Source organism: Agelaius tricolor, unplaced genomic scaffold (genome assembly GCF_023055355.1).
Source record: "Agelaius tricolor isolate 1412-34295 unplaced genomic scaffold, bAgeTri1.0.p SCAF_19, whole genome shotgun sequence".
NCBI lineage: Eukaryota > Metazoa > Chordata > Aves > Passeriformes > Icteridae > Agelaius > Agelaius tricolor.
The window spans coordinates 5504949-5522735 of record NW_027269279.1 but is presented as its reverse complement, the minus strand read 5'-3'; the positions used below and the strand labels follow the sequence as shown (position 1 = coordinate 5522735).

The following is a 17787-nucleotide window of genomic DNA, read 5'->3' as shown; positions in this document are numbered from 1 at the left end:
TTCCTGCACAAGCACTGTCTTCTGTTCAGTGCCAGTGCAGGCATCTCCTCACCATCTGCATTGCAAAATTGGATTTGGATGGAAGACCTTTCTTTTGGTGAGCACTCTTCACACAGAGTCTGGCTCACTCACTCTGGAGAGCTGTATTATTTATAAGTGGAAAAAGACCAGAGATATAGATAAAGAACAGTAATCTGCATGATCTCACTAAATTAAGAGTAAAATATATTCATGTGCTCTTGCAAAGCAGTGAAATTGTTGTATTAGAACCATAAAAAGCAGCTAACCCAGCAAGAAGTTAATAACAGTTTAAAAGCAATTTCTGCACAATCTGACATCCTGTGGATGTCATGTGGGGGTTAGAAAAACACTGGCATGTCTCCAACACATATCTACATATCACTTCCCATCAAGACACAGAAAAGTGAATCCAGAAGTCAATGACTCTATCACAGGGAATGAAAATCATCAACTCAGGCTGCCACCAGACATCTTGATTAAACAGGCAGAAGCTGAATAGTGCTGTTACTGAGAGTGTAATGTGACAGTCACAGAATCCTAAATGCACAGTTTGAATAATCAGAGGATAATGAGAACACTGATACCTGGAAATGGGTATCAAAAAGCCAACTCTGAAACAGGAGTGTATCTGACTTGCTGCAGCAAGGCTGAAGAAGGATGAGAAACCCTGAAAATGTGTTACAGCTATAGTGGTATATTCTAAATGCTACTATATTCTAAATGCCAACACTGTCATTTGCACAGTAATAGTTTGAGGGGAGAAAAAAAAATCTTTTCTTGTTCAGAAAATTCAATGTGAAATCTCAACATTCTACGGCCCAAAGACAAATCCAATGCTGTTACCCACAGAGCAAAGCCAGAGTGAGAGTGAGCAGGGAGGAATCACAGACCCCCAGTCCCTTCTGCTGGAAGGCAGCTCCAGTGAAACTGCATTTGTCTCCAAGTGTCACATTCCAGAAGGATCACAGGCACAGGAGTTCAAAGAAGAGCAGCAGAGCCCATCAGGGACTGGAAGGAGCAGTAGGAGAGGAAGGATCGTGGATGTGCTGCTTCACTGGAGGGGCAGTGAGACTGAGAAACCCACTCAGCCACCAGCAGGATGTAAACATCAGGATGGGAGAAATTATTTACAAACTGTGGGGCAACACTATGGTTTAAAAAACCTTAATAACAGGTGAAACACAGCAGAACAATTTTTCTGCTTCATATACCCTACCAGCAAGCTTTGTCTTCTGCAGAAGGTAATGTGCTTGAGCATGATAACAGGATAGCTCTAAGCAGCACAAAATCTGTGGAGTGAATACACCCCCTCCACCTACCCCCACCAGAATAACTGCTGGCATACCCACACCCTAAAAATAGGACAGGTGTGGGCATTGCAACAGAGAGCTTTGTAGAGCTTGTGAGTAACGTCAGGGCTGCTAGGGAACTGCAAACAAACTGAGGTGGCTTCATCAGATGAAGTTACACAAGGGAGTGTAGGATAATGACAGGGTAACTCACTCTCAGCAAGCTGAGACTCCTTTGCCACCAACAGAGACAGTGGCTACCTTTAAAATGAAGATCTCATTTTCTTAACATCAAATGGAAAACTTGCAGATTTACAGACATGCTGCTTTAGGTCGAGGAGAGGAATCTCACTTAGAGGCAGGTCAGGCCCTGGTAAAAATTAGAAGTCAAGCAATATAGAAACTTGGAGAAGTGCTAAAGCAAATTCACTGATCTCTAGAGTATTAGGAAAAGTTCAAGTCTTTGAAATCAGATAGCAGCAAGTGCCTGCCCAAGTTCATATAAAACAGAGCAACCCCAAATGCAAATTTATCCTGTATCTGACTCTGGATTCATGAGGCTTCTTGCAGAACTAATGAATATGACAAAATGACTAAAAGCATGTAGGAATAGATTAATTACATCCATAGTTAATGCTTGCCCCAGAACCTTTAAAAAATAACCCTGGGATTATTAAAGCAAAATTATTCCCCTTTACTATGCCCCTAATCTTTGAGGAATTGCTGCTCTTTCAAGACACCTTAAAGCCCCAATTGTAGAAGGAATTCAGGAACACTGCTGTGTCTAATTACAACACTTTCTCTTAAGTTCACACACTATTTTTGTTACTAGCTAATTGAGATTCATTACTTGAGCAGTTCTCCAATATTTTATGAAATTCAAGATAACTGATGAGCTTAGATATATGCTTGCACCTTGCAATCAGGAAGGAAACTCAATCTCAGTTTTGGAGAGCAGGGGAAGGAGAAATGCCATTAAATGCTAAAGTTAGTTGCTATTCAACCCAAGGAGTCAGTCTCTGGAAGGAAGAAAAAAAGACCTGTGTATGTTTAGATGTTTAGTTTATCAGTTACTCTTCATATTTGAAAGCTTAAGCTGTTGATGGTGAAACATCAACACCAGGGCCAAGTTTGAAATTAATATCGATATAGACCAGCAGCAATGAAAATGATTTAAATTCAGAATCAAGTATCAAAAACCATCACTGACCCTGGCTGAAAAAGTAACCTGTGAGAAGTAAAACAACTTTAAAACATTATGAAACAAAAAAAGAAACTAAATGTGACACAAGCCCACTCAAGGTGCTTTGAAACTAGAAACTGTTTTCAACATTAATGAGCACGGTTGTGTTTGTGCAGAAGCTCCTCCAATGGAATCACCTGCCCCAGGAGGGGCTGGATGAACAGGTCTGTGATTTCCTGAAGGGCCACCATCATCTGAGCTGTTTGGCCACAAATCTCAGATGTTGCTGCCCACTTTACAGCCCAGCACCAGCCTCTCCTGGTTCCTTCAAAAATCAGAAAGTTCTGAGTGAATACTAATCCACCTCTTGAGTCCCTTCTCCAGACAGCCTCTACTCCAGAAGGAGTAAAAACTTGATATGCTTTCTACATGTTATTTCTAGTTTTACATCTATATAATATATGACATACATTAAAAAAATATCAAACTATTAAAAAAAAATGCTTCCAGCAACAGCCCTCGAATTTCTGTATTCTTTGAAAGGAAGAACAACATTTCAGCTTTAAAATCTCCCAGGCTTGGCACTGTTTGTAATAAAGTTTGACTGAGGACCAGGATCTGTTTCCATTGTGCAAACCCAGCAGATAAACAACTGCCCTGGGTTGTCCAGGGCTGTCAGCAGTGCTGCCACCACACTCAGCAAAAACCACCTTGGGATCTGCAGAGTCAGATGATTTCCTCACAACATGGGAAATTCTGCCTGTCTCTCACTTTTCTGTTTCTGTAACATGCCCTTGGTTTGTATTATTCTAGAAGCATCTTTTTACTTTAAAGAAATCTCTGACATTCTTTGAATCTTGCCTGAATTTAAATTAGGCAATGAGAAAAATAAGATCTATATAAAGAAAAGTGACATGTACTAACAGTATGGCATAAATAATTTCAAAAATAATTGTACTCAGCACCTTATTTTTCAAATTTTAGTACATGATAAATAGTACTGATAAATAGTACTGCAAGGCTTAGGTAATTCAGAGCACACATGCAGATAATATTATCTATTATTTCTACTTCAGATGATATGAATCTTGTAGTTTCACATTCCATTAGTGAGGTCTTTTCAGATCTCTCTCTATTCCTTTGATGGGTGATGGAGAAATCCATATGTGCAGATCCATACGGCAATGAACTTTCCAAGCCAAGCACAAGAACAGCAGCTTCTAGGAGAGGGTGGCTTGCCAAGACAAACAAGTTCTGCCAACATTTTAACATCACAGAAGGTCAGTTAGGTTATAATTAAACCTAATTACCATTCTCTAGAATTGCAACATCTTTTCACTTGAAGTAGCCTAATGCTCAGAAAGGATGAATTTTTATTCTAGATTTTCCAAGAATCACATTAAGCAGACAATGGAGTATTCCCTTTAAATCTGAATCATCACTTACCATCATAAAGGAACAAGGCATTGTCATCATTAAAAGGAAGAGATTTGAGTACTTTATTTAGCCACTAATACTTCATCATTCCTGCTTTTCCCTATTCCTCTGAAGTAATTCCCTATTCCTCTGAAGTAATTGGGTTTTTTTTTTCCTTCTGTTCAGTACCACTCTGGGGTTTTTCCATTATTTCAAAATTTTTTTTCCCCAGAGTTTTATAACCTTTCTGCTTCAGCTCCCTACTTTTAATCCTCTCTCTATCTTAAGATCTTCCTGTGTGCTCCCTGGGCAAGCTGGGGATCTGACAGCAGTAACTCTTCTCTGCCAGCTGCTGCCTTGGAAGAGAACTGTGCTGGGAACCACCTGAACTCATCTTACCAAGGAAAAGATGAGATAAAAATTGGTAAAGCAAAGTCTTTTTTTCTCTCCCTTTTTCCTTTTCACACAGGCCAAGAGAAAGTGAGAGAGGGGGGAAAAATCAGGAGTCATTTGGCTGCTTTTCCTCCATCAGGAGTGTAAACCTGGTCATGCTCAGCCTGGTTTCATTCAAATGAGCAAGGAACTGATCTGGGCTATCAAAGTCACCCAGCTCACAGGGGAGACCCTTCAGCCCCTCAGGTGCAGTAGCTGGGGGCTGCAGTTTGAGCTGGCATCAGCTGCTGCTGCATGTGGCCATGCCATCTGCATGGTGAAAAAAGCCTCTCCCAGCTAGGATGGCCTTCCAACAAAATGGCAATTTGATCCCTCTGGAGACTGGAAAGCATCAAGGACCATTTGTTTTTAGAATCAAATGACAAAGCTGGAGAACTGGAAGACCTGCTCAGCTTGTGGCACACTGTGCCAGCATTGGGGACCCCAGCAGAGGGGCACAGGATGGCAGTGCTGCCAAGGGGAGCCAGGGCCTTGGTGCAGCCCTTGGAACCCTGCTGCTCTGCTGCAGGCTGCTCTGCTGCAGGGCTGCTCTGCTGCAGGGCTGCTCTGCAAGCAGCAGGAAGAGCAGGATGCAGTGAGCAGCCCTGCCCTGCACACTGTGTGCCTGATTCCTGCCATCAGTGCTCTCTTCATTAACTCCCCTGGACTGACAGCACGAGGCACAGCTTTGTACAGCTGTGCTCTCCTGCTGCAGACAGTCCTCAATAAATAAAAATGACAGTTCCAGTTATCATATGGCACACTGAGTTCCACCTGTCCTACAGGAGATGCACATGCCATCAGGCAGTTCAGATGCCACCTCACTTACCCTCACTTCTGTCATGGAAGGCTTTTATTGTGGGTGGGGCAAAACACAAATCCACAGCACTCTTTTGTTTACTTCCAATTATATTCATTTCTTGCATCTATAAGATTTACTTATCCTCCCACAGATTATTCATGCCTATAGCCCTGCAAAAGCATGTAGACTGAAATCCTTCACCCACTCAATATGCTGGTGAGCTTGCAATAGGGTTTCCAGAACCTGGATTTTTTACTTCTTGGATTCATTTAAATCCAGTTATTTCTTTTGCAGTCTTACTGGGTTGAAAAAAAAGGTCTGAGGTGTAAGAGGACTGTTTTCCTATAACTGTAAATTGTTTTTCTATAACTAATAGTGGTTCAAGATGGTCCAGGCACATTTGGGGCTAAAATGGTGACTATGGCTATGTTTGCCTGGCAGTTCAGCATCTTATGACTACCCCTGTTAAGTCAAATTCAAATTGTCTGTTGCTGAAATAATCCCTCACAACCTATTGCTGCACATACAACCCATAGACTCTGTATGACAAGACCAAATGACAGAGCTGGTTTTCTATTTCAGGCTAACTCAGTACAGGTTAAGTGAAACTCTAGAATCAAATTTGTTCAAATATTAGTTCAAATATAATTTCCTATTCTCCCATGTAACAAGACAAAAATCCATAGAGATAATAGTGGAATAACAAGCAAAACCCTACAGCTTGTTCCTTTACTTTGCAAACCTGAAATGCATTATCTGGAGATCCACTATTTACCAGAGCACACACAGCAGAGAGCAGCTGAGCGGATGGTTCAAAGTTATCTGTCAATCCATTTGCAGTTCAAAACACTGGTGAACTGCTCCAGCTGTTTTCCAGATCAAAAATATTATTGTCATTTTGCTATCTCTGCATGCTGAGGGTTATGTAACAAAAATGCACATGTCCCTCTGCCTGGAATGCAATTAATTTCCTCCCTCCCCACTGCGAGTGGTAAGTAACAATTCAGACAGTCTGGATGCTTCAGTTTTGAGCACAGGCAGGGATGCAACCCTGGATGAATTCCACATGGTAACCCACTATTTGTAACATGCCAGTCTTCTGGAGGTCTTACAGCCAGGGTATGTTTTGCAGTTTGGAAAAAAATAAACGGTATTTTCCTGTTTGTACATGACCTCTTTACTGTCTGTGGGGTACCCTGAGTGCTTCGCTGCAGTTTTTTAGTTTAAGCACAGACTTTGCTTTATGCTGGTATTTTAAGTCTTACAATAAGTGTGTTAACTGGCTGAAGGGATTGCTAACAATCTGAAATCAGCCACTATACTTGCTGTACACTCTGGTATGCAAAAATCAGTCATCCTACACTATTAACTTTAAAATAGTGGCAAAATCCCATCTTAATCTACAAATATCCAAACATTCTGCAGGTGGGTGAATTCAGACTCTGTAATGCTTAACCACTCCATGGAATTTGCTTCTATAAAGAGAACAACTGGAAGTCCTTTGCCTAGAACAGAACACTCAAGAAACAAAACTCATTTTCTCAACCCAATCTTTTTTGGAATGTGCCTTTCATCTCTGTAAGTGCAGCTAAGCCCATGATATTTATATAACAATCTTCAGGACAGGAGCTGCCTTTCTATAAAATGTTTGCACCATACTTAACTTCTCTCTGCTGTTGCTGTAATAGGAACACAATGGGGTGATCAACTCTCCTCCAGGGTGTCAACTGAGATGAAACATTAACTTAGTACTTAACTGCAGCAATTTCCTTTAATGTGTTATTGCTTGGTACAGCTTGCTCTGGGTTACTGGTTTACAGCTTACTTCTGTAGGCAGCACCTGCAGAGGTTTTACTGTTCTTACCTGGTTAAATAGGCCAGAGCCCGCTCACATCCCGATGGCTTTTTGGGCTCCACCTTTTTTATGGGGATTCCAGCTTCCCTCATCAGCTGTTTCTCCTTCTTCTTGCGCTCTTTTTTTAATTTTCTTTCCAGTTTTCTCTTTTCCTCTGGAGTAAGTTCTTCCTCTTCCTCTGCAATAAGCTCTTCCTCTTCTTTTGTAGCCTGAAATAATTAATATTTAAATGAAGCGTTTAACTTTCTATAGGAAAGTGAACAAAACATGCATAAATATAATTAAAGGGCACAGGTAATATTTAAAACCAGAAGGTTCAGGTTTCATATTTTTACTGTTCACTGTACTTTTATCACCTCTCTGCTATGCCTAACTCCCAAAACTGCAAATGCTGCACTCAGGGAGATCTGTCAAACTGCCCTCTATAGATGTTGATACTGCTCTGACAACCACAGGAACCTTCCACCTATGTATTAAACATCATTTCTAACACTTCTTGTGCTGTTTGTTCTCCCACACTCGGTCCTGAGGAGGGATGTGATCAGCAGAGGCTGTTTCACAGTGGATGGAGGGTTTGGATGATTTTTCAGCACTACCACAATTCAGTGGGAGCAGTAAGGTTTCCTGAGGATCTTCAGTTTGTGTTTGCTGTGTAACCACACACTTCCCTGGACTGAGAAAACCTCTGTCTGCCATGCAGAGGCTTCATCTCAATTACACCAAGGGCAAAGATGTGACAACTCCTTCCTTCATCCAAGACCTCTTGGAGATCCTTTAGCAATCTTGAGGAAACATATGCACAATCTTCAATAAACATACACAGATACATATCTCACAAAGGTGGACATTTCTTTAGATTTGCAGGCAGAACAGTTAATTATTCACATCTAAAACCATATTACCATAAATATATGCATCAGTATATCCCAAATGAAAATAAATATTTTACATACAGATGAAGAGCTTTAAATAGTTTATCTGACTATAAACACTGTGTTTATCCTGGAAAATCCAGTGTGAGATTATGTTGTGTAGAAATAAAATGGTGTTCCAAAGCAAGATGAGATTCATTCCAGGCATTCCCAGATGTCTGAGGGAGGTCCTTGCCAGGTATGGTCTTCTGCTAGAGCCTGGGACACCCACGGAGGCCAACTGGGTGAGAAGGAAATGCTCTTCCTCTTCTCCCTGCTGCCCCCTCACCTGGTCAAGGAATCTGTGACTGGAACCTGAATGCACAACAAGATCAACTGCTTTATGGCAAGAGTGGTTAAAACCACTTCATAACTTCACAAATCCCTGGTGTTACATTAATTTGTGTCAGTCAAGGGCTTTGAAACACAAATCCAGACAAAGAGCTAAATAATGTTATTCTTGCTGACATTCAACCAAAGAATGTTAAACAAGGTAATACCTGAACACAATCTTTTTTGCCAAAGACACCTGTTGGGGTTTAAACATTTGTTCAGTGTCAATTCACTTATCATCTGAGCTGACTCTGACTCATCTTTTCAGCTTGGTGTTTTCACAGACTGAAGAAAGGTTAAGAAAGCAGAAATCAGAACTAATGGAAGTAGGACACTAAAGTGGAGTTGTTTTTTCTTGTTTAAAATACTTTTTAAGTACTTTTATGGAAAGGCCAGCATTCATTGCAAACACATGCAAAAAAGCAACATATGCTGCATTAGTATAGAAGACATTTTATAGTTCATGCTGAGAACAAAATAATATTTAGGGTGAAGGTAGAATTGAATTGTTACACAGGAAACAACGTTTTCATTTGAAAAGCCACCCTGGTACTTACTAAAATAACAATCCAGCCACACAAAGCCCTACAAAACACTGAGGGTGGTCATTTATAAAGTGTTTGTAAAAGATTACTACAGCAGCTGTCCAACAGACGACACACTACAGTTAATCTTCTTTTAAAAATAATGTAATGAATTTGTTTACTTTTCTGTGAGCCATGAAGCTTTCAAATAAAGTGACTGTGGCACATCATTAGAGCCAGTCTGATAAAGAAGCCTCTGCTTCTTCATACTTACAGTAAATGCATATCTTGGTAACTTCCCTTCCCCCCCTCCCCACATTCCTCACATTATCAAAAAGCTTTTTATCCTTCTCCCTGACTGCTCCATTAAAAACAAAACAAGTTGCTCCCTCTCTGTAGGTCCCAACGTAAATACCAAGCCCTAACAACGTTTGTTTCCAGCATGGATGGGCTGTGGGCTGTCTGACACAGGAGCATTGTTCTCCTGCAGGGCTCTCCTGGCAGGAAAGGGTCGGGATTTACAGCTGGAGGAACGTTCTGCTGCCCCCCAGCATCATCCAGGGAAAACTGGATCAATCAGCCTCTGAATGGGACTCCCAGCACAGGTACTGACAGAGTCCTCACAACAGCTCAAACCACTTGTCCTGTTCCAAATATACTTTTATCCATCCAGGTCAACTTGGTTAATTTAAAAGGATGTGCCACAGTCTGTCCTAGACAGGTTTTTAATTTGAAAACCTCAGGTTTTATGTGCTTCAGAAAATACTTACGTTGGTGGTGTAGTCCCTACTGAAGCTGAGGGTGATTTTATCAGTGAGAGTAATTTAATAGCAATTTATATTAAAAAAAAATCTTCCCCCAAATCTGGGGTCTTGAAAGAAAACAAAACCAAACCTTCCACTGGCATTAAAATCCTAGCTGTATTTATTATTTATTAATCTATTGATGCACCTCTCCTTTCCTTAAATCAACAGCCTGTAATTTTAATTTTGTTTTCCCCAAACCATTAGTGTGACTGTTCATCTGGAAGATGTTTGTGACCCATTTGGATTAAGAGTTTTAGTGTTATGTCATTATTTAAACTAAAAAACCCCACCAACAGGACTTCATTGTTTTGAGGTCATAAATATTCCAGGTTGGCTCCTTCTATATTTATAAAGTGACATCACAATTTGTAGCGCTACAATTTAGCCTTAACTACAACATTGTAAAGTCCCTATTTGAGCATGTGAGACACTTGTTTATTGACATGATAAATTTAAACCACATGCACACAGAAAAACAGCACTTGCTTATTTGCAAAGCCTGCTGAGAGCTACCACACCACCTTGGGTTGTGGGCTCATTAGATCTCAACCTAAACAAGGTCAGGCCAGGTCAGCACACTTGAATGAATGACATTCAGAGGAGAGCCAGTGTTTTCTTGTGATTAAGGAGGTGGGAGTCTTCCACTTGTAAACTTTCCAGAAGGCCTGAAAAGGTGCTAAAAGGGATATTGCCACTGGATGCCATTTTTTGAGTGAAAGGCAGACCCCAAATCTTTCACACTTTTGCTCATAAAAGCCCATGTCAGCTTTGCACAGGCACAGAGATATAAGCAAGCAAATTCCCAAAGTTTGTATCATACCATGTCCATCTGCTGGCAAAGTGCTGTGGGTGCCAATACGCTGCCTTTCATCAATGCCAGTCTCCAACTTTCTGAACTGTGTGTAAATATAGCAATATGCTCTAAATAGTCCAAGACATCTGACTCAAAATAGCTGGAGGCTTCAGCTGTAGCACTTTTAGATACCAGTTGAAGTTTTCCATCATTCTTTGTAATCTGGAAATATTGCACAAATTCGAAACATTTTATAAATGATCCTTAGAAGTGAGCTTGCAATCATAAATGGGGAGCCAGCTCACACAGACAGGAAGTGTTTAATACTATAAAGCAGCCCTGCTAAGCAATACAGAACAGAGAAATACAACTAGAACTGTAAGAGAAACTAGCAAAAAGATGTACAGGTTCTCTTGAAGATACCTGAGCTTTTTTTTATTTTTCCTGCAATGAGATGGCAGAACCAAACAGGTGTTGTTTTTGAGGGCAGTTTTTGTATCTGCATAAAAGCTTCTACTCCCAGGGGCCTATGAACTGCAATAGCTGAGCAAGCAGCACCAAGAAGGGAATAACAGCACTAATAACAGCAAACTAATTGTGCTGTGCTTCCACAGAGCACTAAGTGCATTTTTATATTTGCTTCCAGTCCTTGATGGCCGCACACTTAAGTAGAACTGAAGATATCTCCTAAAGACTTCTGTTCCTCCTCCTCACTCCTTCAAAATTCCCACATTTGCACCCTTGGCTGTCCTTAGCCAGCACACAATAATGTTGGCAGAGTCAGAAACTCTGAGGAATTTCCACAGTGAACAGAATACCCATCTATGACATTCTGCCTTTGGGATTCATCTCTGTAGGTCTGAACTTCCTGCCTGATCAGGGTTTTGGCTTTGCTGCCAAACCTATAGAAGGAACCACAAACCAAGCCACAACACCAAATTCACTATTTATTAGAACCAGTGACTCCAGCTCCTCCAAAACCAATATCCTTTTATCCTTTTCTCCCAGCGCAGCACCAGAAGTCTGTACAACAGCAAAGCAAGCAACAGCAGAAATTCAAAGAATTAAATAACAGTGACAAACATATAAAAAGGGCATCAAATTTTTGAACTCCAGAGAGTTCAAAATGGAGGGGAAATGGATTATATGGCTTATTTCATAGTAGGAGCATTGTATCACCTTGTTTGTTCACGAAGCTCATGTTATTTCATAACTTTTAACATAGAGAAATGTCAAAAGGGGCTTTGTTCACTGACCAAGAGCTACTGACACATTATATAATGGCTTCTGCTTAGGAGCAGCCTTTTGCCCCCCAAATGCCCTGTGGACAACATCAGCATGCAAAACGTCCTGTTTCTGCCTCACACAATGCACATGAACCCAGATAAATAACTGGCCATCTGCCAGCCTAAAAACAAAAAGCGGAATCTATAAACACAGATCAAAACCCACAGAGAAGAAAGGCTGGCAGACCCTTAGACAAAAGGTTCATAAAAGAAAGATTGACAAATTATTTACTATCCAAGGCTGGCCAAAGGGTTGTGCTACAACTACAGCTAGAGAATTTGCATAAAACAGTTCAAGGCCATACAAAATTTAAATAATTATTTTCTACTATTTAGCATTCCATGAAAAGAAGAAGTATGACCAGAGAGGGCATTTGAAATTTCATTATCATGCAGAAAGCAAATTTTAAATAAAAAGCAACATGTAGAAGTACTCTTTATACAATGTCTCTAGCGCTTACACAGGAAGACTTTTACAAATTATGTACTGCTCAAAGGAAAATATGACATTTTTGGTAAAAGCAAGGTGTTTGTAGAATCTCAACTCCTCACAACAAAAACACTGGCAGTAATTTATATTAAGTTGATTAGGAAAGCTTTCTGTAGATTCAACCCAGGCAGAGAAGCCTCAAACAAGTTCAGCAGGAAACCAGATTGAAGTAACAACAGCTTTTTTATCTTTCTGTTCCAGGAAAGGATTCTTTTTGTGGTCATGTAAATGTTGGGAGTTTGTTGGTTTTTTTTTTTTAAAGCCTCCTTGTGTATACAGCTACAGTATCTCAGGAACACAAGGGATCAGGTAGCACCCTAAACTTGCAGCTGTAATTTAGAATAGATGCACCTTGATGAGCTTGAAACCTGGTTTAATTTACAACTGTGTGATCTTTGCATGTCTCAGATTTACAGCCAATTGCGAAGAGCACATAAAGTGCTATCATTAGCAACTGCTGAATAAGAAGAAATTGAACAATTTACTGAATTACATGAAAGCATTTACAGGCACACAGAATACACAACTTAAAGAATGCAGCTTGTTGAATTCCACTTTATAGACTGTTAGTCCTATAAAGTACATACTCCTGCGCTCTGGCAGATTAAGTTCTGAGGCATAAATTAGGATCGTATTGTATTTCTCATTTTTCTCCACCAGTATCACAGCCCTGAGTATAACAGAAATACTTGAGACACCACCACAACTGCAGACTCGGGGAATGCAGCTTTGCTTCATTTGCAACTACAGTGCGGCCAGGAATTTTCACATATTTGCTGAAGGATTTTGCTTACTCCCCCTACTCTTAATTAAACCGTGTTAAGCAATCAGGAGAACATGGAACTGGAAAAAAAAAAAGAACTCCCTCGGAAATCATTTGTATCCACATCCCTGTGGCTTACACACAGCCCTTTTAACCCCTCCCCAGAAACGCAGAGGAATTTTAATAGAAGGAGCACGAGACTGTCGCAGCACTTGGCGCTTTCATTGCCACCAAAGTCGCCCCCTTTAGTGGTGCTGACAATTTCTTCTGAGGCTTAAAAAGGCTTTGGGCTGTGAGAGGAGGTAGAAGCAGAGCAGAGGCTGTTTTGAAATCCTTGCTGGAGAATTAGAAAAAAAATAAATAAACCAACCCCAAACCACGAGCTCGATCTCCTCCAATGAAAGAGGTACCACAGGGTGTAGGCAGGTTGCCAGGCGAGCTCGGCAGCGTGACCGCACTGCATTGAGTTTCTTTAATGAAAGCCAGGAAAGAACACATTACACAGTGTTTCTTCTGAGAGCCAGCGAGCCTCCAGTGATTGAAATCAATAAAAACAGTCGGCAAGGGGCCCAGTGGGGGAAGAGAGAAATCTCCACTACAGCATTCAGTTTGCTTTCCACTTTCTCCCTCCCCCTCTAAAGTTAAACTCCGAAGATCACCATGACAAGCTACTTCGCTTCCAGCGCTGGGAAGACGCTGGTGGGGATTTAAAGGAAGCGAGCGCTTTCCTTCGCCTCCCTGCCTTCGCTCTCCCCCCAGCGCGGAGGAAATGAAAGGCTTGTTCGGAATTTGAATCCCGCCTGGAAAAACTTCATTGGACAAGTGCATCGTTCTGCATTTCAGGAAAGGGATGGATTTTACGGTCAGAGAATGCTAAAAGGTGAGAGGGGGAAGCAAAGCAGGAATCTGATCCAGCCGGAGCCCACGAACAAGGTAGGATGTCCAAGCCGGCGGAGGGGACCTGTGGAGCTGCGGGACGGACTGCGAGCAAGTGCCTGAGATCATCCACATCCTGAGGCACCTGGAACGCTGGAACACGTGACGGACACGCCAACCCAGGTAAGCAGAACCTGCTTTTGACAATCCCCGGTGCCGCGTCCGAAAGCCCAGAGACCCTTGTGCTCCAGCCTGCACAGTCTGCCCCACGTCCGCCCTCGTTAACCTCGGGCGACTTAACGCTAAGCTTGTCCCGTCTGAGAACCGTGTCAGGCCACTAATCCTCACTGAACTATAAACCGTGCACAAAAGCCCTTTGTTTACCCGTTTTGTGTTGAATTTGCGAGCTGACAAGGTAGGACAGGGCCATTGCGTAAGTGCAGCCCCCCCAGGAGCTGCCGCTCCACGCGGGCCCGCTCGGAGCAGGGGAACGCGGCTGACCCCGCACGCTGGAGCTGCCTGTGATCTATCTGAGAGAGCGCCACTAATGGATTTCTAATATGGTCCATATTTATCTATTTTATTTATGTATTTTAATCACCATAGCAGCCACATACAGAACATACTTGCACCGAGTTCCATGTGCTGCTCTGCACCGCGACTTGCAGCGTGCATGCACGGGGGCTAGGCTGATTGTTTTGTCAGAAAGAACTTGGTAATTAGTTGTTAACACAGCCAAGGGGGATTTCTGGCACGTTGTTTAGGAACGACCGACACAGGTTTATGCAGCACGTGTGTATTTGCCGTTACCCTAATGCAAACAGGCTTTATCTCCAATAAAAATGGGGAAGGCACAGATAACAGCTGTAGATTACAACATTCTTCTCAAGTTTTTGGCCAACTTCAGATGATTTAGGTAGACCTCAGTGAGACACAGAGAGTGAAATCAAAGCCTGCCTTCCGCAAGGCAGACAAAAATAACGATAGCTCCATCTCTTCTCCAGCAGAGACAGGAATGCACTGGGACAGATAATAAATAGGTGCCTGTGGAGCAAGAGCAACAGTGCTTGTCCCCCTCATGCTGGTCATCAGGAGATGTTGACAGCAACACACATGCTCACTGCTGGAGAGGGACTGGATGCCTCCACTGCCACTTCAATGTTTCAGAACCTCTTTATCCACAGCCTGGAGGGCACAAAGTCTGAAGGTAGAGAGAAGAGACTCCAGCTCAGTACCAGCAGACAGAATGCAGGAATTTAGTACAGCAAGTGCAGATGTGCATCTGCAGGTGCAGTGTTGCTCCTTCCTTGGAAAACACACACTGCTAAAGGGTCATTTTGTTATTTGCATGTCACACAGAAATGGATGACTCACCCACTTAAAGAATGACCCAGAGAACACCCCCATGACCAAAAGTAAATGCCGTTAAGTTGAAGCATGAACTGTTCTGATAAAGCTACAAAAATAGCTGAGGTAGTATTTAAATAGTAAGAAGTTTCTAGACCGATTTATTAATCCAGTTTTGAACTTTTCACAAAAAAGGATTCCAAAATTATAGCTGAAGGTGTAATTAAAGAACAATCATTTACAACAAAAAAGCAAAGTTATGATTCATAATAGAATAGGATCCTACATGGAGTTCTGGGCATACCCACAGACCCACAATTCATTCTGCAGAGTCAGTTCTCTGTTTTGCCTCCCCTGCACAGATCCTTTGCAGAAATGACAGCACCTTTATAGCTCAGGAATCACAGCAATCATTCCCACACCAATCAACAAGTCTGCTTTGCACTGCTCTTGGAGCTAAATTTATCCTTATGCAGAGGAACTCATTAAAGTCTTTATTTAACATTTCAGACAAGGAAAGCTTAGGTAGGACTTACACAACACATACTGCTTGTACTGACATTCTCAAGCTCAAGTGATATTCCTTCCCATTACTCCCTCATCAAAAATAGAATTATTACCTTTAAAATGTGGGATATTTTTGTTCATAGTGATGCATTTTTCAGAAGCCTAGTGGCATGAGTGACCACTGTTAATGGAGTGTCTTCTTTTCAAGCACACAACATAGAAAGAAATGTATTTTCTCTATCAGAAGTTGTGATCAAATATGGATATTCTAGCAGTCATACCAGGGTTTTTCAGGCCTGTCAATGTTATTATAGCTGATTCTGTGCACAGTGACCTATCCTTCAGACTCTGCCTCTGGAAGAATCCCATGTTGCTTTGCTGAGTTGGGTACAAAAGAAAAGAACTATTGGGAACCAATTTCTCATGTTTCTATCAGTCTTGGAGGTCCCATATCAATGGGAGTACTTTGTCCTCAACAATGAAACACATCTTCATCAAAATCAAGAGTTCCTAATAGTTCATGGCAATTGTCCTTACAGCAATGCTTGTTGGTAAAAGAGCTGTTTGAAACCAGTCCATAAGGTTTTGAAACAGTCAGAAAACTAGATGGAAGTATTTTAAAGGTGGAAGGACTGACACTTTGTTTTAATATCCCCCATGTAAGTCTTTATGAAGGAAAAGATCTGTGATTATAAAAACCAAGTTGAATGGCCATTCAAAAAATGCTGAAATTCAGCATTAAGGGTGCAAACACAAGAGTCTGTTGAACACCTGGACAGCCTGTGTTCAGTGAAACAATATTCACGCCTGCACTGGGGAGAAAAGAGTGTTGCCATCCCTTTCAAATGAACATGATCTGACACTTCTTGAATATGGTAAAGCTTCAAGGTGTCTCCTTTCCTATTTATACCAGTGGTTCATGTTCACAGTGCTGGATTCACTCAGCTGAGTATATTTAGTTTGCTCAGTCTCAAATTGACAGCTTCTCTGTAATGTACCCATTCTGACTTAAAAATGGAACATAATTAACATACAGCTGGAGAAGGTACATTTTTGCCATTTATGGGAAAGATTAGTGAAGCTGAAGATTAAATATTAAGTAGAAAATAAATGGTTATTGATCCATAGGAAAGGTGGTTTTCCCTGCAATTCAAACAGGAATCCTTGTAATTGACTTAGGAAGACATTTTTTGTTAAAAACAAGGTCAACAAAACCCATAAAAAACTTCATACCTCCTTACCAACAAGTTGTCACTGTCTTCAGCTGCAGAGTTAACAGGATGTATAGCTACAGGGAATGAATGTCCTGGGACATACACACTACTCTCAAACCCTCCAGATTCTCTCAGACCTAGCAGAACTTTTTTTCCTGAATTTCTTAGTAAAAACCAGCACCAGTTTTACTCAGTTATACCAAGATCTTCTTCAAAACCAAGCAAAATATTCCAGAATTTGTTTGATCCATACCTGCATTTATATACACTCAGCTGCACATGCACATGTAGGCAGGAACACGCAACTTTCAATTTGTGAGAACAAGACCCAAGAGAAGACACTCAGGAAAATGGAGTGGGCAGGATTCATTTTTTTAGCAGAATGTGATCATTTCATGATTCAGTCACCCTAAAATAGACACCCACAGCAGCACTTGGAACATGAGCAGCCTCTCAACTGTCCTGCACCTTCATCCCGAGCAGTATAAGGGTATCAATAACCTGAGCACAGGTCTTGGCTCTTGGTTTGCTTTAAAATCAGCTAAATAGTTTGGGAGACAGAGAACTGGACTCTCAGTTTGGCTGAGAAAAGAGAGACACCTTAAACAAAATAAGGAAGAAATGTGATGGGCATTACTGATTTTTGCATTTGACTTCCTGCCTAGTGATAACCAGAGACGGATGATTGATATTGTGACAATTAATTTGTGTGAAATGATCCTTTTTCTCAATATATGTCATTTCCACTAAGAGACCTTTGAACACCTGCATGCAGAATTTGAAAATGTTTAAAGAAACAAGTACTATAAAACTGTATTTCAAGCACAGCTCAGTTGCCACTGAACATCCTGTTTGAAGAAGTTCTTTCTCAAGGAGAATGGTAAGGGAGGAATGTTTTTAAGAGCTGGCATGAATTACACAATTGAACTTTCCTTCAGG

At 41.3% G+C, this 17787-nt stretch overlaps 2 protein-coding genes across 6 annotated transcripts in view; one reads left to right on the top strand and one right to left on the bottom strand.

Annotated features, from left to right (window-relative positions):
- The window catches only part of CHLSN (cholesin), a 125000-nt gene that overhangs the window by 17209 nt on the left and 90004 nt on the right, over nucleotides 1-17787 (bottom strand). For 4 of the 5 annotated variants that reach the window (XM_071443996.1, XM_071443995.1, XM_071443997.1 and 1 more), the window contains one exon: nucleotides 7008-7207. In XM_071443996.1, coding sequence (XP_071300097.1) covers nucleotides 7008-7207 — 200 coding nt within the window. Of the gene's footprint in view, nucleotides 1-7007; nucleotides 7208-13274; nucleotides 13368-17787 lie in introns of those variants that run through there. The other variant, XM_071444000.1, reaches the window with a different exon arrangement.
- GPR146 (G protein-coupled receptor 146) overlaps nucleotides 12981-17787 on the top strand; it is a 46580-nt gene continuing 41773 nt past the window's right edge. The window contains exon 1 of the mRNA XM_071443992.1: nucleotides 12981-13963. The gene's annotated coding sequence lies outside the window, so the exon portion shown is untranslated. The remainder of the gene's footprint in view (nucleotides 13964-17787) is intronic.